At 46.3% G+C, this 26,656-nt stretch overlaps 1 protein-coding gene across 1 annotated transcript in view; it reads left to right on the top strand.

Annotated features, from left to right (window-relative positions):
* Positions 1-11,556, top strand: part of LOC310801605 (cGMP-inhibited 3',5'-cyclic phosphodiesterase 3A-like) — a gene marked incomplete at its 5' end in the record, with an annotated part of 65,622 nt that extends 54,066 nt beyond the window's left edge. Inside the window, 5 exons of the mRNA XM_083665671.1 lie at positions 340-539; positions 1,005-1,208; positions 3,029-3,190; positions 8,659-8,926; positions 9,608-11,556. Coding sequence (XP_083521797.1) covers positions 340-539; positions 1,005-1,208; positions 3,029-3,190; positions 8,659-8,926; positions 9,608-9,939 — 1,166 coding nt within the window. The 3' untranslated portion in view covers positions 9,940-11,556. The remainder of the gene's footprint in view (positions 1-339; positions 540-1,004; positions 1,209-3,028; positions 3,191-8,658; positions 8,927-9,607) is intronic.
* Between the last annotated feature and the right edge of the window lie 15,100 nt (positions 11,557-26,656).

The following is a 26,656-nucleotide window of genomic DNA, read 5'->3' as shown; positions in this document are numbered from 1 at the left end:
TCGCATGAGTGGGCATGAAATTGCCACCAGATTAGAAATTCCCTCTCACTACGATTTTCATAACCTCATTTGTGTGCCTTGGTTAGCCCATGTCTTTGATCCATGCATAAGTGGATTTGGAGGTTCAAGGTTTTGGGTCGGGGGGCTTGGTGGGGGTGGGGGTGGGGTGGAGGGGGGGGGGGGGGGGTTCGTTGGGAGGGTTAGGGTTAAGAGGGGATGGGGGGTTGGGGGGTTAAGAGGGGAAGGGGGGTGCCGTGGCAGTGTGTTGGTTCCTCACCCGTTCCCTCCGTCTCTCTGCCCCCCCCCCCCCCCCCCCCCCCCCCCGTCACCCGTCACCAGACTCCGACAGTGGCATCACACACAGTCACATGGGCTTCCTGGTGTCCAAGACCTACAGCGTGTCGGAGGACGGCTACGGCTGCCTGTCAGGGCTCATCCCGGCTCTGGAGCTCATGGCTCTCTATGTGGCGGCCGCCATGCACGACTACGACCACCCTGGCAGGACCAACGCCTTCCTGGTCGCCACCAGCGCCCCGCAGGTAAACCCCCCTCATCCCCTTTCAAACCCCCCTCATCTCCTCTGAGCCCCCTCAACCCCTCTGAACCCCCTCAACCCCTCTGAGGCCCCTCAACCCCTCTGAACCCCCTCATCCCCTCTCAGTGGCCCACAGGTAAACCTCCCTCATCCGCTTGAGAAAGTCTATGGAATGCTGCCTTCAGGCAGAGTTGTTGATGTTATGTAGGAGTCATGTCCTAAAGCAGAGCAGGTTTTCTAGGGATGACGCACGTGGCTTTCCAATAACATTAATAGATGACTTTGTTTAAAGTATGGGCATTCCGCTGGGTTAGCAGTATATTGAATTAAGTGAGAGTAATCATTTTCAGACGACAGTGTTTGTCTACATGCTATACCCACTTTATCTCTCTTTATCTCCTCCTTTATCTCTCTTTATCTCCTCCTTTATCTCTCTCTCTTCTGCCCCCCTCTGTCTGCGTGACTCCAGGCAGTGTTGTACAATGACCGCTCTGTTCTGGAGAACCACCACGCTGCCTCGGCCTGGAACCTCTTCATGTCCCGCCCCGAGTTCAACTTCCTGGCCAACCTGGACCACGTGGAGTTCAAGCGCTTCCGCTTCCTGGTCATCGAGGCCATCCTCGCCACGGACCTGAAAAAGCACTTTGACTTCCTGGCTGAGTTCAACGCCAAGGTACTGGGCAGTCCTGGGTGATCTTACGTGTTGTTTACACTATGGAGCCATGCCGAGCTGAGCTGTACTGGGCTGGCCTGGGCTGTACTGGGCTGGCCTGGGCTGACCTGGGCTGTTCTGGGCTGTTCTGGGCTGTTCTGGGCTGTTCTGGGCTGGCCTGGGCTGTACTGGGCTGGCCTGGGCTGGCCTGGGCTCATACTGGGCTGTACTGGGCTGGTCTGGTTACGTTTTCATCCACCACGTGTGTTTAAAAAAACATTCCTCATTCCGTTCCATGGATTACAATGAGCCTGTCCTCCGATTTCTACCTCCACCAGCCTCCCCCGGGTGAAACTCTGGTCAATCTGTTCACTGGGGAGGTTGCTTGATTCGATCACACACTCTCGTACACTATCTTTTGAAACTGTAAAATCTCACAAAGATTTATCAGTCTAACTGAATATAACTGACATATTTTTATTACATTTCCTTTATTTTCAAACTATTCTCTGGCTGTAGGCGTTGTTTTAAACTTCAACATTTAAAGGGAATGACCCCAGTAGCTTTTGAGGAATAACTGTTGTCGTTGGCCCTCTGCCGCGCTACACCTTAAACATTCTTCATTTAAACTTCAGCGAACTCTCAACAATATCAGGCTCCCTGCAGCTTTTCAAGAACTCATTTTTGTGGACAGAATTCTGGGTGTCATTGGAAGGCGGCTGAGTTTTTTCCACTGTGAAAAGCATGAAAGCACTGCTGGTGGTTACGCTCTGCCAGTGAAAACCAGAGGATTACTGGCTAGCCACCAAAGCTAACAGTGTTGTTCCTCTCACGCTGGCTTTGCTGTGGTGCAGCAGAGGCAGAGAGCGGAGGACGGGCTCATTGTGATGCGTGGAGTGGAATGAGGAACGGAGTCAAACACCTGTGTTTGGACACGTGTTTGACACCATTCCTGATTCCGTCCCATGCATTGCAATGAGCCCGTCCTCCGATTTCTACCTCCACCAGCCTCCCTCCCGCTCTGCGGCCACACTGCAGCACACTTGCATACTGCAACTCTCACCTCCCTCCCTCTCTCTCTTCCTAGAAGAGCAAATTAGCTTTCTCTGAAAAGCTCATTGAATTTGTGCTTGATCTACACAGCCATGGGTGTTATCACTGTAGGTTAGGACGATAAGACTCTGAGCTGGGGCCTCATTATGTCTGCCTAGAAAATGATGAAATGGCTCCGCAAAATGTTTGGCAAAGGGAATTAATTAACTTATTAATGTGTTGGAGGGTCAAAATCAGTTCAGGCGATTTCTAATCGTTGCACAGCTTCGGTTGAGAATGAGGATCAGGAGCAGAATTCCCAGAATGCAGACGGCTGGAGTCACGGCAGTTTTTCCCACAAAGGAATTCATTATAGTAACTAGCAGACACTGTATAACCAACAGCCCTTGGCATTCTTCTTAATAACGATTGTCATCTTATCTTCGTGTAGCAAGGTTGCACGCATTAGCTTGACAGTCTTCAGATGTCTGCATGCAAGATACTGAACATCTAAGGCCTATCTCCCACCTCACACCTTGGCCTGTCAGTGTGTGTCAGGGGAGGCCGGTGGAGGGAGGAATCAGAGGACGGCCTCACTGTAAACGCATGGAACGGAATGGAGAATGGTCACACACGTGTTTGATACCATTCCTCATTCCATTCAGTGCATCACAATGAGCCCGTCCTCTGATTTCTACCTCCACCAGCCTCCACCGGCGGGTGGCCTTCCTCTGATTACTAACACCTACAGGTCGGCAGGTGCGTGTTATATTTGTATGCAATACTGTAGATGTGTTTCTGTCCTACAGGTGGGTGACAACGTGACGAGGGGCATCGATTGGTCCAATGAGAACGACAGACTGCTGGTCTGCCAGATGTGTATCAAGCTGGCTGACATCAACGGACCACTCAAGTGCAAGGACCTTCATCTACAGTGGACAGAAGGCATTGTTAACGAGTTCTATGAACAGGTGAGATTGATTCATTGGTTAATTGATTGCATTTATTAGGAACCCTATACTAATACTGGGTAGGGCCTCCCTTTGCTCTCAAAACAGCCTCAGTTCTTCATGGCATTGATTCCACAAGATGATGGAAACATTCCTTTCAGATTCTGGTCCGTGATGACATGATTGCATCACGCAATTCCTGCAGATTTTTTTTGCACTTTCAAGCTGTGAATCTTCCATTCTACCACATCCCAAAGGTGTTCTATTAGATTCAGATCCGGTGACTGGGAAGGGTTAGGGTTAGGCCACTGAAGAACACTGAACTCATTGTCATGTTCAAGAAACCAGTTTGAGACGACTTTTGTTTTGTGACACGGTGCATTATCATGCTGGAAGTAGCCATTAGAAGGTGGGTAAATTTTGGCCATGAATGGATGCACATGGTCAGCTACAATACCCAAATAGGCTGTGGCATTCAAGCGATGACTGATTGGTATTAACGGGCCCAAAGTGTGCCAAGAAAACATTCCCATACCATTACACCACCTCCACACACACACACTCTCATGTGCGCACACACACACCCACCCCCACCCCCCCCCCACACACACACACACACATACACACACACACACTCTCATTTGTGCGCACCCCCTCTCATGCGCGCGCGCGCACACACACACACAAACACACACACACAATAGGATTCAGATCCTTCTATTTCTCCGGAGTAAAACCACATTCAACGGGTAAAACAACAGACACACAGGAAATTAAGTAGCTTTCCTAGGTTCCATAAATATTTCAGACCTCCATCATGAAACTTCTTTATTTAAATATTTTTTAAATTAATTTCCAATTCAACGTCCCTGATCTATAGAGATAGTAAAGGCATGGAAGCATCCACTTATGAACACAGAGAGAACACAGACTCCCAGAATGCCACAGTGGTAGAACATCTACAGTGTATTCAGACCCCTTCACTTTTTCTGCATTATATTATGTTACAGCCTTATTCTAAAATGGATTAAATTATTTTTTTCCCTCATCAATCTACACACAATGCAAAGGGTCTGAATACTTATGTAAAGGTCATATTTCAGTTTTTTATTTTCAATAAATTAGCAACAATTTCTAAAAACCTGTTTTCGCTTTGTCACTATGGAAAAATGTATGACAAACATATGGAAAAAATGCTATAACATAACAAAATGTGGAAAAAGTGAAGGGGTCTGAATACATTCCAAATGCACTGTATGTTAATATGTTATGTATGTGTGTGTGTGTCTGTGCGTGCGTGCGTGCATGCGCGTGTGTGCGTGTGTGTGTGTGTGTGTGTGTGTGCGTGCGTGTGTGTGTGTGGAGCACGTGTGACATGCCATATGTTGGTTATGTTATGAATGCCTGCTGGAAAATATGCACCAGGTCTAGCGTGACCAATCAGTCCCAATTATTTATGTGCACTGCAGCTTACAGCGTGTCTGTTCTGTACATGACACACATCTAAAGACCACTCGGTTTGTGTGACAGTCATTCATATTTACATTCAATCACCTACTGTTAATCTGTAGCCTGGGGAGTAGAGGTTGCTTCCAGGGGAGGCTGGTGGAGCTAGAAATCGGAGAGGCTCATTGCAATGCATGGGATGGAATAGGGAAAACATGTTTGATAGCATTCCTCAATCCATTCCATGCATTACAATGAGCCCGTCCTCCGATTTCTACCTCCACCAGCCTCCCTTGGTTGGTTCACAATCCACATGGAGGGTTCTACACTGTCAGAATCCCTCAAATGAACCGTTCATTATCCCGTTATGAGTTCCAGTGGGCACAGACAGTCTTTTGTGTTGGAATTGATGGTGTGATGGGTTTAATACTCGTGTTTGATACCATTCGTCATTCCAGTCCAAGCATTGCACTGAGCCCGTCCTCCGATTTCTACCTCCACCAGCCTCTCCCGGTTTAATGGTCTTTGGCGAATAGATAATTGATGATACGGTGTAAAATCACATGGTACATTCGGTCTTTTAGGTCAGAACTTGTGATAGCAATTGGCTTGGGTACCATCTCTTTAGATATGGTTTTCGGACTGTACACTTGTGAATAGCTTTTTTCATTATCCTGCTCGGCAACAAATTAGATCATCAAGTGAACTAATTCACAGACATTCAAGAGGTTGTGCATTGTGCTGTGTTCTGTGCATGTCCAGACAGACGCAGTGCTTACTCCCATTCACTAAATCCACAGTTTCCTTTGTTCAGCCGGTACAATAAGAGCTTGATGACTTGTGTGCCCTTCAAGTGGGCTGCCACCACCCACCAGCCACCAGCCACCACCCACCAGCCACCAGCCACCAGCCACCACCCACTAGCCACCAGCCACCACCCACCAGCCACCAGCCACCACCCACCACCCACCAGCCACCACCCACCAGCCACCAGCCACCACCCACCACCCACCAGCCACCAGCCACTAGCCACCACCCACCACCCACCAGCCACCAGCCACCACCCACCAGCCACCACCCACCACCCACCACCCACCAGCCACCACCCACCAGCCACCACCCACCAGCCACCAGCCACCACCCACCAGCCACCAGCCACCACCCACCACCCACCAGCCACCAGCCACCACCCACCAGCCACCAGCCTCCAGCCACCAGCCTCCAGCCACCAGCCACCAGCCTCCAGCCACCAGCCACCACCCACCAGCCTCCAGCCACCAGCCTCCAGCCACCAGCCACCAGCCACCAGCCACCAGCCACCAGCCTCCAGCCACCAGCCTCCAGCCACCAGCCACCAGCCTCCAGCCACCAGCCACCAGCCTCCAGCCACCAGCCTCCAGCCACCAGCCACCACCCACCACCCACCACCCACCAGCCACCAGCCACCAGCCACCAGCCACCAGCCACCACCCACCAGCCACCAGCCACCAGCCTCCAGCCACCAGCCTCCAGCCACCAGCCACCAGCCTCCAGCCACCAGCCACCAGCCTCCAGCCACCAGCCACCAGCCTCCAGCCACCAGCCACCAGCCACCAGCCACCAGCCAGCAGCTCAACCCAGCACTGGCCCCCTCATATTCAGGCCCCTCCACTCAGCGTAGGGGACAAGCCAAGCCTCCTTCAGAAGAGTGGAGAGCAGTGCTTTAGGAGCCTGGCAGCAGCGTGCCTCTCCAGTGACAATGGCCCCCAGTAATAGTGGCACACGCACACACGCTTGCACACACACACACACACACAGCTTCGACAGACAACAATAGCCGCCAGTACGAGTGACGCTGGCAGAGCAACAGGTGGGAGTCCACCACTGATCACACTGAGAGGCCAGCGACCTTGGAGACACTGTGTGGGTTCACACACACACACACACACACACACACACACACACACACACACGCTCGCACACTGACACACACACATGCATGCACGCATGCACACACACACATACTGACACACGCACGCACGCACGCACGCATGTACGCACGCACACATGCACACACACACACACACATACTGACACGCACGCACATACACACGCACTAGCGCACACACACACACACACACACACACACGCACGCAGCCTCGAAAGAAAACATGTTTTCTAAGTCCTTGTGACTATGTACTGTTCCGCCTGGGAGGACATGCTGTAATTGAGGGTAATGTGCGAAACAGGAACAGGATGTCATTAATTAAAAGGACTGTCGTGATAAAACATGGACGCTAACCGGCTTTGACAGCCAATGGAAACCGTCGCGACTGTCAAGGAGTGCGTATCCATACCAATTAGCATTGTGTACAGTAGCTAGCGGAGCTGCTAATCGTCAGGAAGGTTTCTGTGAGCCCCTGATAGTCTTATCGTTGGCAAGGCAGCGACAGTTGATGTCTGGCTCTTAAGAGTTGATTCCTTATTGAATTCACCCAACAAGTAAAAAAAAAAGAAAAAGAAAAATCCCATCAAATCTCATCAGATCCCCCCAGGATTCTCTTTGTGCTTCAGATTAATACCTGCCTTGTCCGTGCGGCTACATGAGAGCGCCCACTCCACTCCGTAGAGGACTGGCGATGACACACAATGGGCTTGTTTCCATGGCAACCTGTTGGAGATCTGTTGTCCATTTGCAGCACATCCCAGTCCAGACACCATAGACTAGAGCATGCTGCTGCTCTGTAGGGTTCAGTGTGTGTGTGTGTGCGCGTGTGTGTACGTGCGTCTGTGTTTGTGTGTTTGTGTGCGTGTATGCGTATGCGTATGCGTATGCGTATGCGTGTGTGTGTGTGTGTGTGTGTCACCATAGGAAGGAAGACATGGAGGTGAATGTTTTTTTTTTTGCAGGGTCTTTTCACACAAGCGTACATCTCAAACCCTGATGTTGAATGTTGGTTAACTTACGTTACTTCAGAATCCCACAGCATCAAAGACCACATTGGACAGCTGACCATGTGGTAGCCTCTGGGTTAGAATGATACGGTACGGCAAGTTAGCTTCTGTGTCATGCAGATAAGTAGATCAGGCTCAGGTTGTCAGTAGATTGGTTTGTTAATACTGGTATGTCTATATCAGAGGAGGCTGGTGGAGGTAGAAATTGGAGGACCGGCTCATTGTAATGCAATGGAATGGAAGAAGGACATGTTTGATACCATTCCTCATTCCATTCCATACATTACAATGAGCCCGTCCTCCGATTTCTACCTCCACCAGCCTCCCCTGGTCTAGATAATGTATGTTAATGACACCAGGCTGTGTAGACACTACACCAAAGGACATTATTCTGATCAAAACATGGTTCCCTATTCCACCATTCAACAACTGCGTGTCTGGCTTTGTGGGTCATACAATTGACAAACATGCAGCCGTGGGAATGGCATGCTTGACTCGATTAAATTATTCGGGTCACGGTGCAAGGTTGAAAAAAAAAAAAAAAACCCCGCACTGACACGAGAAATACTCTCCAGTTATGTATTCCATTTGCAGCAGAACTCAATGGAACGGATGCTGAATGCTGAAAAAGGCAAACGCTGAAACACGTGACGACTGAAGCGTGGCTGTTCTTGACCTCTGCTGCCAGTGATGCTGATGATAATTGCAAATAATTAAGTGTTTCTAGTGAGCGAGGTTTGTTTTTCCTTCGTACATTGCCAGACATGCAGTGGATGTATGTGAATGCTAACATTGCAGCCCGTCTGTTCCATACATTACAATGAGCCCGTTCTCCGATTTCCACCTCCACCAAGCATCCGCTGGTTTAATATTTTAGGGAATGGAGATTTTTCCATGGTCTTTGGCGAATAGATAATGGATGATACGGTGTAAAATCACATGGTATGCTTGGTCTTTTAGGTCAGAACTTTGGTGCCATCTCTTTAGTTTGTGAATGAGCGACAATGCTAACATGCTAACTTGGGTCATCCTGTCTGTGAATGCTAACACGCTAACGTGCAGCCTGTCTGTGAATGTTAACATGCTAACGTGCGTCATCCTGTCCACAGGGAGATGAGGAGTCCAGCCTGGGCCTCCCCATCAGCCCCTTCATGGACCGCTCGGCGCCCCAGCTGGCCAAGCTCCAGGAGTCCTTCATCACACACATCGTCGGGCCGCTCTGCAACTCCTTCGACTCGGCCGCCCTCATGCCCGGACGCTGGGTCGAGCCCAGCCCGGAGGGAGAAGAGCCAGACCTGGAGGAGAATGAAGAGGAGGAGGAGGAGGAGGAGGAGGATACGGCGGAGGAGGATGCTTCCACCAGCTCAGAGGCGTCGCGTAAGAACATGTTTCATAACCGTCGTTGGCATGTTAATGGTCGCTATGATACGATATGGTACAAGCTTTATCTTTGTGCCAAGAAGTGATTTCAATCCTCGAGCATAGGGATGATGAGCTTTCCACAGCAGGGCTTACACCGTGCGCGCCAGTTGCTTTTCCACAATCACTCCCGGGCTTCAGCAGGGCTTACTCCAGGCCTATTCGGTGCTTAAAACATGGCCTTTTAGCCTCCCCCCTGGTCCATAGGAGGCCATACAGGGGGCGCAATTTAAATATTCTTATTGTCCAAGTGCTTTAGTTGAATAGCAAACTTGGTGGGTGGCATGGATAATCCAAGTTAGCTTGCTGTAACTACACAATCGAATGGATTTGAATAGTGCTTTTTACAAATGCAATTGTCATAAAGTGCTTAAGTTACCAGAACCTTTTGGGAAACCAGAGAATTTGATATGTTGCTGGTGTCCCCATAGTTCATCACCTTACGAACAGTAGAATGTAGACAAACTGGAGATCATATGGGACGGGACTAGAAAGCCCAACTGTGGAAATTCAAACGGAATTGTTCATGAGGCTCGAAGCACCGGGCTTTGAGCACTAGCAGGCAGCACTGTCGAAAAGCGGCTCTTGAGATTCAGCAATCACCTTTACATAATCCAGCCCTTTCTCTTTCCTCTGCAGAGAAACCAGCTCCCAAGAAGAGGAGGAAAGTCTTCTGCCAGATCACCCAACACCTGATGGACAACCACGAGATGTGGAAGAAGGTGATCGCAGAGGAGGCGCCAAAGCAGGGCCCGGGGGCGGAGTCTGTGCGCCTAAATAACGTTGCTGAGACAAAACTGTCCATCCACGAGGAGGAGGAGGAGCCAGGGAGTAAGGAGGAGCTCTTGGAGGGGGAGGAGCCGGAGGAGGTGACAGAGGAGGACGAGGAAGAGGAGGCAGAGGAGTGGCCGCTGCCCCCAGAGGAAGACTCTGAAATTGCGGAGGAGCTACAGGAGGCGGGGCCAGAATGACAAGGCCCGAGGGAAACAATGCCATTGGCTGGAGCCAGAACGTGAAATGTTTTTCTACCCTATCAATTGACTCCTGATTTTTTTTTTTTGCCAGCACATCACTTAGACACAACACTGTAGAAGTTTGGGAAATGTGTGCCTAAAGAAATGGGTGGGGGATACAGTATATTACTTGTGTTTTTACACATTTTATCTAAGAAGTCGGGTTCAGAGAACTCAATCATCCTCTTGAGGAACTTTTCATAATTGCAATACAGGATCATATACAGTATGTATAGCGTACGTACAAGGGATCGCGATACAGACTCTTGGGCTGCTGTCAAGAGTGGAGGGAGACTGGTCAAGAGGACCTCAACCCCAATATGTACACAATGGACTGCAGAGACTGCTGCCAATTTATATATAAGAAATATTTTCTAAATGCAATTATACTTAAACATCACATTCACCAGTACTCGTGTTTCATCTTGGGAAGGTGGGGGGTCAGGGTGGGGGGTGGGGTGGGGGGGGGTCTTTCCTCTGGGTTTGATAGTCCAAATATGGTTTTCTTTTCTTTAATTATGTGGATTAAGAAGGGAATCGAGAAAATGAGGTCTGAACAGCGTCGTGCTAAATGTCAAGTGAATCATCATTTCCCATCTTTATTGCCTCAGAAATTCATTTTCTAAACTCTATGGTTCCATGCTTTTATTCAAATGTTCACTGCTAATAGCCAAACTAAGGGAATCTTTGTATTTTGTATGAGTGTCAGCAGGTTTTAGCAGTAATATTGTGCTTTATTATTTAACTATTACGAAACCTACAATGAGCGTGGGAAGTGAAGGGGGGGGAAACCATGTGTATTCTTAATTCTTCCAGAAAGCAACAACAATTCCCAGCTCTACCGTCATTCATGTCCCAGTTAACCAGGTTAACCAAAACTGACATTTACAGTAACATGGACGACTGTTCCAGCTTCCCCCTTCCCAGACTGCATTAACTTGTCATGGGAACAACCCTTTACCCTGGAGGCCTAATCAGTGATGAGTAGCAACATACGCTCTCCATAGTCCTCTTTTCTTCCATATAAAATGTGTAGTAAATCACATCAGCGGTGACATTGGCAGCAGAGGGCATGCAGAGCGTAGCTTTGGTCCTCTGTGGCTCAGTCGGTAGAGCGTGGCGCTAACAACGCTTAGGTCGTGGGTTTGATTCCCGCTGGGACCATATATACTGAAATGTATGCACTCACTGCAATGTAAGTCGCTTTGGATGAAAGCGTCAGCTAAATGGCATATATATATATGTATTAGCTTTGTTCTCACGGGGAGGCCCACTTTGTGTGTGTGTGATTGCGTGCATGTAGACGTGATCATACATGTTTTATTCCATTCCTTATCGAAATGTCGGAATGTCTGCCTCGCCAGCCTCCCGTGGCCTACATGTATGTGATCACACACACATCGTGGGAACGCCACAGCTGTCTTCCACATCTCCCTCTGCCTCCATGTTTTCAACTCTTGTTTGCCATGCCCTTGTGGATGAATGGGGAGAGAGTCCTTGTGAGCTTCTCCTCTCAAGGCCTACTCTGATACATCAGCAGACGCAGGGGAGGCTGGTGGAGGTAGAAATCGGAGGACGGGGCCTCGAACGGAATGAGGAATGGGTTCAAACAAGCGTGTTTGTTACCATTCCTCATTCCATTCCATGCATTACAATAAGCCCGTTCTCCGATTCCTACCTCCACCAGCCTCCCCTGCAGCAGAGGCATGACCAGGTGATGCAGCTCATGTGACAGACTGATCTGAGTAAGCATGTGTAATCCCAGTGTCTTAATCTGGATCATTTAACCCAAGCTGTATGAATCACACATTCACAACGGCTAACACATACTAGAGATCTATGCTCGGGTGAAACGTTGACATCATCAATCAATCAATCAATCAATCAATTGGGGGTTGAATTAAATAGAAAATGACCTCTCAGAGCCATGTCATTCTATCATTAGTTAATCAAGGGGACACACAGGGGAGAGAGCACCAGCTGAAACATAGCCTACTACACCTTTCAAAGCAATACCGACATTTCTACAACATTGTTCTTCTCAGGTTTGTTCGGTTAGTAGCAGGTTGTTCCAATGGAAGGTGCCAGTAATAAAGCAGCAGCAATAACATGTTCATAACATGTTATAACATGTTTCCATTTCATGTTCTGTTGAGGTTAGCGGTTTCCCACTGATACGGTATACAGTGAGTAGTATGGAGAATATTGATCAGCGCCGTGATTTGCTCTTGGGAGAAAGAGAAAGCCAAAGGAGACTGACACAGAAAAGGCACTAAAATAGAATCTGAGGACTTGAGACACCACATGTGTTCCTCAGATGCACTGGGAAATTCATCGTTTCTGACATGCAGAGAATGGACAGTTATGACTGCAAGGCACATGATACTCCCTCAACCCTCCACTCAGCGATTCTTCCATCCAGTAACCACAAGATAAACTGATTACATGGTCAACTGAAGCCCTTGTGGGGACAAAATAGTCTTTTCACCAGTCATATTGATAACAGATTAACGTTTCGACACGCACACATAAACGCACGCATGCACGCAAAAAACACACACACACACACCCAGAGTGAGAGAGAGTCATGTATCAAACTATGGGGTCAGAACATCTTAGATTAACTTTCATTTGAACCCTCTCCACCTTAACCTTAGGAGCTAAAGATGGTAGGGTGCAGCATCCAATCAGATATGTATCCACACCCTGCCATGGGGTCGTCCAAATACTTCATACAGTAAACACTCGATGTCACAAACACTCGGAAACACTCAATGTTTATCGCTATTTTCCATACAGTAAGTAAGTCTACTGTGTGTGAAGCAGAATGGCACGGAATAGTTCCCTGGCTTTGCTGGCTGTACTGTCCCCTTTAGAAATGCTGTGAAACACACACTTAATGTTCCTAGGAGAGGATGGACCTCAGACTTGGAGCAGAGGTCGTTAATGGAAGGGGCTGTCTCTCTCTCTCTCTCTCTGTCTCTGTCTCTCTCTGTCTTTCTCTCTGTCTGTCTCTCTCTCTCTCTCTGTCTCTCTCTCTCTCTCTCTGTCTCTCTCTCTCTCTCTCTCTCTCTCTCTCTCTCTCTCTCTCTCTGTCTCTCTCTCTCTCTCTCTCTCTCTCTGCGACCATTACATTGAGACACAAAACCATGCCCCCCCCCCCCCTCACCCCCTCAGATCTGGTATTAACAAGCTAACACAGAATGTCCCCCGTCGTAAATGCCACACAGATCAAGGACGAGGATCCCATGTGCCACTGCCAAATACTACTACATACTAAATACCACCACCTGTGCATGCCACAGGGGGTAAAAGGATCTCGTCCCTTACATGTCTAATTGGGGCAGCGGAGGCTGGTGGTCCTCCGATTTCTACCTCCACCAGCCTCCCCTATACTGGGGGGGTACTGTATGTGGTTGCCGTGGAGATTAGAACGACATTAGAAGCAGCCTATTTTCCACAACAGCCTCTGGGTCAGCTATAGCCAGGACAGTATACAGTATGCAGGTCTCTCTTGTTTGTTTTTCCTTTCCTCATTTACAGTCTAGTACTGTATGCACTGTAGGCCCGCGGTAGATCGCTGTTGTTTCTCATTACATAACGAGCTGTTGTCAGTTGATTTAATCTGCATTTTAAATCTGATACAGAAACTTGACACAGGTGCTGCACGGTGAGCTGTTCAATGCGCCACGTACAGTAGAACTTATACGAAAGCTAACTAGCCTATTTGGGAAAGTGTGTACAGTCCTTAACTTTATTTTCAAATTGGATTGAGATGAAGGTTTTTGGTAAACAGTAGGTTGTAGGTTTGATCCACAACGTTCATACAACATTGACTCCAGTGTTCAAATAGGAATGGGGCTTTCATGAATCTACTTGTAGCAGTAACAGTGATTCAAAGGACGCCATATGAAATGTTTGGCTCCCAACCAACCTTTTTCTCCACTCATTAAAAGCGGTATAAAGCTGACTAAAACTGTGTGAGCGCCAGGCTATCTTTAATTACAATCCTACATCACACGTATTGTACAGTAACACGAGTTCTCATTTTTCTCACTGCAGCTTTTTTCTGTTGATAGAATGATCATTTGTTGTCAAATGATGTCACCAACCACCATCTGTGAAAATATATTGATTTGTAACTCAGATGTGTTTTAAAAGTTCAAACCGAGTGCTTGTTTTGGTATAGGCTGAAAATAATACATATATTTTGTGTTTGCCCATTTGTAATTGATTTCATTAGACATTCAGATTTCTCTACTTATGCATGATGGTCCACAGCATGGGTGTAGGGATGTCTTTCCTGAGCTCTGAATGTTGAAAGTACACATGTACTGCGTGCGTGTGTGTGTGTGTGTGTGTGTGTGTGTGTGTGTGTGTGTGTGTGTGTGTGTGTGTGTGTGTGTGTGTGTGTGTGTGTGTGTGTGTTTAAAGGGAGTAGTAGACCATCATTCTTTGTTTTTTCATCATATTGAATGCTTCCCAGTGCTTCCCTCTAAACACTTGTTTAGAATCCAACCTTTCTGGGCAACTTAACGCTTCTGTTATGACTGTTGAAGAGAGGTAAAAAAAAAAAAAATAATAATAATTTTAAAAAAAAAAGAAGAAGAAGAAGAAAAAAGTGATATGTTGGTGTATTTAGTGGAGGAGGGGAAAAGGTTCAGTCATGCACCATATTGAATGGTATTGAACGTGTGCGCCTTTTAAATGCTTCCCCTGCCATGTTTCCTCTCAGGTGGTAATTGTTATTCAGAGAAGAGGACCATACATACTGAAAAATGTACACACTCACTGCAATGTGAGTCGCTTTGGATAAAAGCGTCAGCCAAATGGCAGATATATTACACAAGCTTCCCCTTTGAGCTGTACTCAGCATAACCTGCCCGTCGGATGCACACAATGGCAACAGTCAGCTAACAGACCTTCAACAGGTAGTAAATCTCTCAGATTGATCAATTGAGCTTCTTTTTCTACTTTGAATTTTCCATGTCCATTGTGGTGACTGTATCATAACACACATTGTTTTCAAATGGCGGAGGTCTCTGATGTCCGTCCCCCCCCCCCCCCCCCCCCCCGTCACAGTTCCACTCCAATACCCCCAGCTCAGTTTTTGAAAGTCAAATGTAACATCGTGCTCTTCTTTCTTTCCTAAATGGTCTTTATTTGATTGCCATAATTATTGACACACACACACGTATTATCATTTACAATGAGAACCAAACAAGCTTTACACAAAAACTGAGACTTGTATTTTTATATAGTTGACACTACATTCTTCTCACCTGTACCTTGCACTTACCACATGTAGCAATACTTACACGAGGAGGATTACGTCATCATTCACAGTATTTGTTAAAGTAAAATGATTCATTTCCTTGCTGGGTGATGCTCCATTTTGTACTATATGTTTGCTGTACAGTAAAAGACATATTAAAACTACAAAAACTCTTTTAGATACTGTATACATTATTTATTTTTACCATTTTGTAATTTAGACACTATACTGTAGTTACTATATTGCCAGAATTACTGGAAGTGCCTATTGGTATTATGTATCATACAGTGAATATGTTTTGAGATCATTAGAAGTTGTCACAAGCTGAACTATGTGGATGTTGTGATGTGAATACATTGAATTACAAGACTATGATTTCTGTGTTACTTGGACGTCTGTGTACTTTTTTTTGCTTCATATCAAACTAAGGTATGAATGAGTCCAGTTGGACAACATTGGACATCAACGGCCACAAACGTCCTGCGTAGTCAATGTCAGGATCAGTATCAGTCCCACGCATCAACAATGAGCCAGTCCTCCGATTTCTACCTCCACCAGCCTCCACTGCGACCTCTGCGTACGTACTGTGTGTAAATGGCAAATTACTAGTGATTGAATTTGTCCACTTGAGGACACTCCCTTGAGGACACTCCCTTGAGGACACTCCCTTGAGGACACTCCCTTGCAACCGAAGCTCATGAATGTCTCACGCCGTCACGGCCAGAGTCCAGGAGGATTTGATTTGAGCTGTATGTGTGAGTGTGTGTGTATGTATATGTGCCTGTATGTGTGTGTGTGTGTGTGTGTGCGTGCGTGCGTGCGTGCGTGCGTGCGTGCGTGCGTGCGTGCGTGCGTGTGTGTATGTGTGTATGTGTGTGTCTATGTGTATGTGTGTGCGTGTGTGTGTGCGTGCGTGTCTATGTGTATGTGTGTGTCTATGTGTATGTGTGTGTCTATGTGTGTGTGTGTGTCTATGTGTGTGTGTGTGAGTGTGTGTGTACCTGTATGTGCCCGTGTGTGTGTGTGGAGTGTGTGTGCCTGTGTGTGCCTGTATGTGTGTGTGTGTGTGTGTGTGTGTGTGTGTGTGTGTGTGTGTGTGTGTGTATGTGTGTGTGTGTGTCTATGTGTATGTGTGTGTGTGTGTGTGTGTGTGTGTGTGTGTGTGTGTGCCTGTGTGTGTGGAGTGTGTGTGTGTCATTGCCATGGTTCATGTTGAAGTGCTGTTCCTTGCAGTGTGTCATGGTATGTTTTAACTTCCCTCGTTGTGGATGTTGTTGTTATTCAGCGAATTTCAGGTGCGAGTATTTCAACCTGAGGAGTGAGTCGACCATCTTTACCTGTACTTGACTCTTATCAAAGTCATCAGCCAGACCAGACCATTCACTGTGCAGTCTGAGGGAGGCCTGTAGCTGAGTGCTGGTGCCTACAGAACAGTTTGAGGAAGTCTCCAGGAAGCACAGGTGGAGGTAGAAGTCGGAGGATGGGCTCATTGTCATGCATGGAATGGAATGAGCAATGGTATCAAAACACAACATTCCTAATTCCATTTCTACCTCCACCAGCCTCCCTTGTCAGGAAGCTGTTCCACTAGTTCACTCCCTACTAAAGTGTCTGGTGTGGCATAAGTCGTACCACAGATTCACAAGGAATTCCTTCTGCCAGCTCCAATTTTCCTTATTCTCTGAGATCCTTTGTTCTCATCTAGGTCAAACTATACCCCCCCCCCCCCCCCCCCCGCCACACACACACCCCACCCCCCAACACACCTCTCTCTATCTGTTTCATCTCTGGTTCCTCGTCACTCTCATCCAGGATGATGCCTGGCTTTTTAATTGTGTCTGGAATGGGAATAAAATCATCCGTCTGCATCTTGGGCATTGTGTCCTGACGCAGGTATTAAGCAAGTGACTGTCTTACATATCTGCACACCAGTGGAGGCTGGTATAGGTAGAAATCGGAGGACAAGCTCAGTGTAATGCACAGAATGGATTGAGGAATGGTATTGGTCATACCATTCCATGCATTACAATGAGCTTGTCCTCCGATTTCTACCTCCACCAGCCTCCCATGCTGCACACTGATTTCATTGAGCTTGAGAGTTCACAAAAGCAGTGACTCTCTTGAGTTCTCTTCTATCTAGAACCATAAAGGGTTCTTCGGCTTGTCCCTGTGGGAGAACCCTTTATGGTTCTAGGTGCTGTAGAACCCTTTTCCATACAAAGAGCCCCCGAAGAACCCTCTCCTCCAAAAAGGGTTCTTCCGATGAAAATGGTTCTCGGTAGAATTCTAACCCTCTGTCAAGAACCCTTTTGGAACCCTATTTTTCTAAGAGTGTACATGGAAGCTTTGGTTATCGAAAGTGTGATTCAGTGACTTTTTCTAGTTGATCTTTTTCCATCTTCTGTATTCCATCAACTTTCCATCTATTTTACAAGAGCAGAGGTTGTGTCCCCCGGGGGTTGGATATGAGCACACATTTGCAGGTTTATTCATATATATATATTCATAAACATTATTTACATTTTCATGTATGTACTTATTTATTTAGATGTATTCATATACTGTAGTAGGTAATAACAAACTGAATATTCAACCATCTTAAACATTCCACTGCCTTTCGACTGCATCCCCCTTATTGTCACCACCCCCCATCTAAAATACCATACACACACACACACACACACACACACACACACACACACACACACACACACACACACACACACACTTACACACACACACACACACACACACACTCACACACACACACACACACACACACACACACTTACACACACACACACACACACACACACACACACACACACACACACACACACACACACACACACTTACACACACACACCTCCTCCCCTTTGTAGCAGGAAGAATATACCAACAGAACAGCCTACAGGCCCATTATGCGACAAGCTGTAACATAACCGTTCTAGTCCCTACATCATGAGCGTACAGTATTGTTCTGAACTCTCCTGTCCTGTGTCCTCTGCCAGACCGTTAATCACTTCCGTCTAAGATTAGACACATTGTCAGGGCTTTCCACTGTCACTGCGTTGCTCTTCAAAGCCCCGGCTGTCCTGCGGCCCTTCTGATAACTCAGTTGAGATTAATTAACTTTGCGTTCGCAACCTCTTTCTCCAGGGAAGGCGCCGGCAGGGTAGTGGAGCCATTTCCAGCTCTCTGCTGGCTTCTTGAATGTGGGAACTATGTTTTCTCGTGTTCTTGTGGGAACTATGTTTTCTCCTCACAGACACACACACACACAAACACACACACACACACGGATGGACACACACACAGACACACACACACACACACACATGCACACACGCACACACACACACAAGGAAAGACACACACACACACACACACACACAAATGAACGTGTAGGTGCCCTCAGTATCATCCAACACAACAAAAACGAGATGGAAATCAGGGTTTTAGAGAACAATAGTGCTAGGGGTCAAAATGACCCCAACACGACCGATGCGTACAAAATGTGTACAGGACATGTTTTAAATTTGTTTGGGTTAATTTCATGTTTGCCATGTTTACCCCATAAAGTTAGGAAAAGTCATAAAAAATCTAGCTGAAAAAAGTATGTTAACCATGTTTTTAGAGACAGTAAACATTGAATCGGGTCAAATTGACCCCTAACATAATAGGAGGGTTAAAATAGATTTTATTTTGGATAGTTTGTACAACTGGTCCTCCGTGGCTCAGTTGGTAGAGTATGGTCCTAACGACGCTTAGGTTGGGGGTTCGGTTCTATACTGAAAAATGTACGCACTCTCACTGCAATGTAAGTCGCTTTGGATAAAATCATCCGCTAAATGGCATACATTATTATATTATAACTGAGCAGTGACTCGGTGTTAAAACACCAACCTTACACATCCATCAAGATAATCGTGTTTGTTTTTTTTAGCAAAATGTGGGTAAGGAGACAAAGACAATAAATAATCATACCAATGGAAAGATAAAGTAAACAGAAATAACCATACAGATAGATAGATACAGATAGTGATAATAATGTGAATATACATGCATAACTAGAGAAGAAAACATCCCCCACACCATTACACCACCTCCACCATGAGAAGGTGTACAGGTGTTCCTAATAAAGTGTTCCGTGAGTGTATATTATGCAGTGCCTGCAGCAAAAATACCTTACCCTATACTCCCGTGGTCATTGATAATATGACCGTGATCCAGGGAAACAGAGACACAAAACATACACATTCCATACAGTACCGGCTCTTACTGTAATATACACTTACTGAACACTTTATTTTGAACACTTGTACACCTTCTCATGGTGGAGGTGGTGTAATGGTGTGGGGGATGTTTTCTTGGCACACTTTGGGCCTGTTATGACACAGCCTATTTGAGTATTGCCACAACCTATTTGAGTATTGTTGCTGACCATGTGCATCCCTTCATGGCCACAATTTAACCATCTTTTAATGGCTACTTCCAGCATAATACACAATGTCACAAAGCAAAAGTCGTCTCAAACTGGTTTCATGAACATGACAATGAGTTTAGTGTTCTTCAGTGGCCTTCCCAGTCACAGGATCTGAATCCAATAGAACACCTTTGGGATGTGGTAGAACGGGAGATTCACAGGTTGAAAGTGCATCTGAAAAATCTGCAGGAATTGCGTGATGCAATCATGTCATCATGGACCAGAATCTCAAAGGAATGTTTCCAACATCTTGTGGAATCAATGCCACGAAGAACTGAGGCTGTTTTGAGAGCAAAGGGAGGCCCTACCCAGTATTAGTGTAGTGTTCCTAATAAAGTTCTCGGAGAGCGTATATACAATTTAGCTGACGCTTTTATCCAAAGCAACATACACTGAAGTGAGTGCATACATTTTTCAGTATATATGGTCCCAGTGGGAATTGGACCCATAACCTAAGCTCTGTTAGCGCCATGCTCCATGATTTGAGCCACAGAAGTCTCACATACCAGCACTGCTGCTGCCATACAGTATTCATCATATGAAACATGCATGGGGACATCATATGAAGACAATGTATAGAGTACTTTATGTCCCTGAAGTGGTTGTCCTCATGGCAACAGAGGAACATGGAAAATCTGAGTCCTAGAATGTTTTTTTGATGAGAGAATTTAGAATTTAGAATTCTGAGTAAACCTAGTCTGTATAAAGTACGAGGTGTGTCGTCACTTGTAAATCCACAGGAACGGCCCACATTAATTTTCTCCAGCTGGAGAAATGTACAATTTATAATTACTTTAAATTCAGTGTTCAACGAATGCTTACAGGAATTTCCCGGACTGTTATTCTAGCCAGTATCTTCACAATGCAAAAAAAGAATATAAAATATCCTATTTTCCAACACCGTCTCATATCTTCTCACAATTGTAAAAGTCACAATGGTCGCTCTTCAAGAATACGAGGCATAGCACATTATTGATTAATCTGTGGAGTTGTTAAATGGGTCGGTTCATGCTTTCAAACTGTATACGTCGGCTCTCATACAAAGCATATGACGAAATTCGCGAGGAATTTGAAAGTGAGTACGTGTGCTCCCGGTGCTCTGTATGGATGAACCATGCCAATCCACTGTACATCAAAACTATTACAATGAGGTGTTTTGTAATCTTAGAGCCCTGATATACCAATCTCAAACTAAACAGCAAAAACGAATGTTTTTTTTTTTCATGTGCAACAAATGCATGCAGTATATTGTATGCAGTATAGCCTATGTTGTCTTTTACTACAACACACGGTAGGAGCGCAGAGGTGATGGACACTTGTGGAGGAGCAGGCACTTTCGATGCGCATCCCTCTAAACTTGGGAGGAGGAGAAAGAGAGACTTCACCCATTTAATTGAATGAATTGACACGATCTGTGTTGAATTTGCGTCACGTGGATATTGCACACAACTATTTACGACAGGATTTGACATGACTCTGGTCTTCTGCTGGCTACGTGTGAACCCGTGAACGGGTGGACTGGAATTAACGTATGGACGAGAGACACTAAAGCGCATCACGTGTGCCGCTGACTTGTGCAACCGGTTTTCTATAACCTAACCTGCCTTGGCTTGAGGCTCCTATCGAGGTTCCCATTCTAGGCAAACCGGTCACACGAACGTCAACGACGCAACATCTTCTGGGATTTTAGGTGAACTGATTTCTTTATAAAGCGCTCGTAAATCACTTCAGCAAGAAAGCGTCAAATAAAACTGGAGCCCGAATCCGGAGGTTTATGTTCGTCTTCATCATCTGAGAAGTTTCGGAAGAGCTCACATCGTCACTCGTTTATTTATTTTATTGTGAATACCCTCAAGTTCATCCGTTATAGATCCTCTTTCTGGAAAAGTATTTAGGTAAGTTAGATTGATTTATTAATGATTTGTGACACGTACTGTAGCTTATTATTGTATCGGGGAAACTTTGCCTTTGATCTAAAGCAATCAGTTTAAACACCAACTACTTTCACAATCAATTGCAAAACAAAAATGTAATTTCCAGAAAAATGATGCCTACAATTAATGTAGTTGTGTAGTTGTGGTACACATTGTGTTATGCTACATAATCGAACATAGATCACATGAGCTTTAGGTGCAATCTGAAAAATAATAAGGTCATTGTTGATAATGTTATTGAAGTAGGCTAGGCTGCTTAATATATTGTTGCTTGACCCTGGAGGTTCATGGCTGTGAATATTCACTGAACTGCAAATATAAAACACATTAATTATCCTCTTGGGTTGATGTTATTCGTTGCTACGCAGAGACAGCGGGCTTTCATGTGGATTTGCAGTCCTGGCACGTGACATGCGCATAGTGTGGCTCAATATGCAGTTACTAATTCAGCTAAGTGCGTGCGTGGTCTGGGATCAGCGTGGTTGTCATGACTTTTGTCCCTCCGGGCCGAGTGGTCAGATTCGTCGCTTAAAAAACCCCATCGATTTTGGTGTGATGCTTGAAATAAAACTGTCATAATCCGCACAAGAAAAGTAGCTCTAAACCAAGCCTATTTTTGTAAAAGTTTAGGGAGATATAGGTACCCTGTTTTGGATGATTTACCCGTGTACTATTTAACATTTCAATATCTTTCTAATGCTGTTTTCACAATTTGATATATAAGACAATCCAATATCAATTTCCCTACGCTGCGTCGAGCGCGCGGAATGAAGAGGGCGGATCTGGACGTTATTGGATGAGGTCAACGTCAATCAAAATCATGCGTTGACACATTTATTATGTGGAACACTAATTCAAACGTTGACAGTTAATATTTCCAATAATTTATTGTATATATGTAGTGTTTTATGTAATTATGATAAATCAGAGGGGCAGAAGAGGAAGTTGCACTGGCTAAAAATCATCTAAAAATTGCATTGTTAAAAATCAGGTATGAATTCGTGAGTAAGCGTTCAATTAATAATATTAGAAAGCACAAATATGCTTTTTGCTTAAAAAACCCCAATGTTGTACAGCAGTGGAGGCAGGTGGAGGTATAAATCAGAGGACAGGTTCATTGTTATGCATAGAATGGAATGAGGAATGGTATCAGACACGTGTGTTTGATACCATTCCTCATTCCATTCCATGGATTACAATGAGCTCGTCATCCGATTTATACCTCCACCAGCCTCCCCTGGTCCAGCTCCACCTATTGTACCGGTCCCCCCTCCCCGTCCTGCTCCCTGCATCCACAAGCCTACTTGCCCCCACAGTGCATGGTGTTACCTAACACTTTCTATTGATTTGCTCTAGTATGAAAACAACGAGCACATTGTTTACTGTGAGAAACCGCGTGTGTCCCAACAGTGACTCCCCCGGGGCACATGGTGGTGTGCTTTGAAATGTTCCTCACCATACGAGCACTTTTGAGGGTCCCTTGAACACGTTCCCTGTGCTTTAACTACCCCCCGACAGGTGTGAGCGTCTCAATGCCAAAAGATTTAATCCGAGAGGCTTCGCGTGTGGAGATACGAGACAACAGCATCTTCCTAGGGAAGATGGAGTCAACAGCCAAGGGGAGGTGGACCCCAGACAACAATGGCCCCTCGTCGTCGTCGTCGTCGTCTTTGGGGAACCCGGCTCCCTGTTGCTCCAGCCTGAAGGTACAGTACAGCTCACATCCTCCTCGGGGGAACAACAACATCAACATCAACACACCCGCTCACTTCATTTACTGTGACCGGACCATCTGAAGGACATGACGGACCCTGTTATGTGAGATTACAGCCTTCTCTGGTGTGACTGTCTCTCTTAGTCACAGCTCGCAGAGTGAAGGATTTGCCACCAGTGTAATCTCCGCTCGCACAGCATGCTGCTACAAACCCTAGCCTAGCCCCTGTCACGTTAAACAAGGAAAGCAGACACACGGTTTAGCTTGGCGGCTAATACGGCTTACGAGATGGAGGAGTTTTTGGTCCCTTGTTTTTAAAGCACACAACCAACCTCTGTTTAATTGGAGGCCAGATCCATCTCCGAACCATCTCTGTTTTACAAGGTCATAACAAACCTGTGTTTAATTGGAACGGGAGGCTTCATGCTGTACCAGCGAAGCTCTGATGGACAGAAAGTGCCAAGTTGATTGGTCCCACTGGAAACCCTAATTCTACTTTGTCAGTGTTCCCACTGCACTTAATCATGGTACACGGGGAGCAGGGGAGGCTGGCAGAGGTGATAATCAGAGGACGGGTTCATTGCAATGCATGCAATGAAATGAGGAATTGTGTGAAACAGGCTTTGCATGTCTTCTCTCGAACACTGGGACTTTGCATGTATTCTTCCGGAGATGGCTCTGGCCTCAGGACAGATCATGCCGAAGAGGTGTGTCACTCAGGCGACATTAACCAGAACACACTGAGAGCTCAGAGTGAACACTCTACCCCCCAGGGTTCACCCGCTTGAAACCCTGTCCTATAAAATGGCACAGCCTTATGACTCAGGTGATACCTTGAGGGATTTCGTCGTCGTCCCCCCCCTCCCCCCCACACACACACACACACACCACCACCACCCCCCAAGCAACTGGAGACAGTGCATCTGTCTGTGCTGTGTCACACTCCCCAAACAAGCCCTATTTTGTTACCTCCATAACCTTTCCCTCTCCCTGTGCTGCACTTGAGGGATTCCTCTCTCTCGTCAGAACACAAGTGGGAACATCTTCTCCTCAAGCATCGTCTCCTTAGGTGTCATGTTTTCTTATACGTCTACGGTCACTTGATACTGGTGGCTAGTCACTCCAAGTCAGGGGAGGCTGGTGGCTAGTCACTCCAAGTCAGGGGAGGCTGGTGGAGGCAGAAATCGGAGGACGGGGGAGGCTGGTGGAGGCAGAAATCCCAATACCTCCCACTTATCTCAATACGGTACTAGATGTATGATAAGGGAAAAGCATTGCTCGCCATCAGTGTGTGTGTGTGTGTGTGCGTGTGTGTGTGTGTGTGTGTGCGTGTGCGTGTGCGTGCGTGTGTGCGTGTGTGCGTGTGTGCGTGCGTGTGTCATGTTGGGAATTCGGGCAGTTTGTGTGTCTCTAATTCACTCAAGACACAAAGAGGGCTCCTGTACAGTACGTGCTCATGGAAAATGCCCAATTCTTTTGTCAGCACTTTTTTGGATCAAGTTCTCATTGAAGGTTTCTAATGAGTGCACTGGTATGTTAGTAGAGTACTGTAGCTACAGTCTGTAGACCTAATGACCATGCTAGGTGTTCACCAGTGGAGGCTGGTGGAGGTAGAAATCGGAGGATGAGCTCATTGTAATGCATGGAATGAAATGAGGAATTGTATCAAACGCACAGGTGTTTTTTCTACCTCCACCAGCCTCCACTGGTGTTCACTTAGTCCTTTGGACTTTGGACTGTAAGAAATGCCCAAGTCCTGATACCAGAATAGAGGTTCTGTTCTCCGTGTCAGGTAATCGCTGCATTGGACAATAATTAAAACACTGCTTAGAGTCTAATACTAAAGCTACTCACAACAACAACAACAACAACAACAACAACAACAACAACAGGGGGAAAGTACTCCCAGGAATTACTGTCATGCCACGATTTGGGTCAGGAATTGCGGTCATGCCACGATTTGGGTCAGTTTGGTCCCTGTGTTTTTCTGTGTTTTTAGCTTTACATGTATGGCAGTGGAGGCTGGTGGAGGTAGTAATCGGAGGACGGGCTCATTGCAATGCATGGAATGGAATGGAATGGAATGAGGATTGGTATCAAACACGCGTGAATAAAAGTGTTATATACGTACATGTAGTATAACTGATGTTAAACTGAGGTAGAGAAGATTTCTCAGCCCCGGTGACATAGCTGTGGCGCTAATCAAAAGCTGATTAGCAGTTCAGCAACTCTGTTTGACACCTTTTCGAACATGGTGGATTAGATTTGATTAAAGCCTGTTGTCTCGAGTTCAATTTCCCCTCTTTCGACACAGCTATATGTATTACATTTCCATTGTATTACATATTACATTGTGGCTTCTAGCAATTTTCACAAGTTTTAAAAAAATATATATTGGGAGATAAACAGTACATTTGCTGGACAGGATGGCTCGTCGTGCATATGGTTTTGTGTTCCCTGTGGCACATGACGAATTGACGAGTTATGGTGAGGTGTTTTTTTCTGGAGGTTAAATTCCTGAGACAGCCAGCCAGTCAATCAGACGCAAGTGTTTTGGCCATGTGTTTACGACACGACCACATGATGAGATTGGAGATCATTGAAACTTAAAGGAGGTGTTGGATTGAGGGATTCAGAGAATCAGATCTTTTGATACTTGACAGCAGGGACGTGCACAGACGTATGGAAGCTCAGGCGCTTTTGCCCCATAAATTGGGAAACCCCCTTTCACCCCCCCTGTGCACATCTCTGCTTGATAGACAGTCTCTGAAGTGTCCCGTGGCCTGTACAGTATGTCACGTGGGGGTCCTTCAGTGTCTGGTATTTCAACAATAGGGCAACACGATGAGCCACATGGGACAGCTTGTTCTGTGACCCAGTTTGGCACTGACGGTCTGGGGCGAACAAAGCCGGTATTCTGCTGCAGCTCTTTCCTGCCCACCCGGGAGCAAGACCGCTTGAGAATAACAGATAATTGATTGTTTTTGGCAGGAACTGGGGTGACATTTCTCACCTGGTGGGCACATGTGCGGAAAGCCCTTGTCCAAAACTCACCCACATCAACTGCAATTAGGCTACGACTGAGATGGAGAAGAGAGAACAAACGGATTGATTGTTCCTGGATCCTCGGCAGTGATAGACACCTGAGATGCACAGTGGTTGAGTTCTGGTGGCTATCAGACAGTTTTATACTGTAGTCATGCTATGGATGTTTTCAGGGTTTGCCACATACAGTACAGTAACCAGTGACAACAGCAATCGCCTTT

The sequence above is a fragment of the Argentina silus genome, assembly GCF_951799395.1.
Source record: "Argentina silus genome assembly, chromosome: 3".
Taxonomy (NCBI): domain Eukaryota; kingdom Metazoa; phylum Chordata; class Actinopteri; order Argentiniformes; family Argentinidae; genus Argentina; species Argentina silus.
This window is presented reverse-complemented; position numbering and strand designations above follow the sequence as displayed.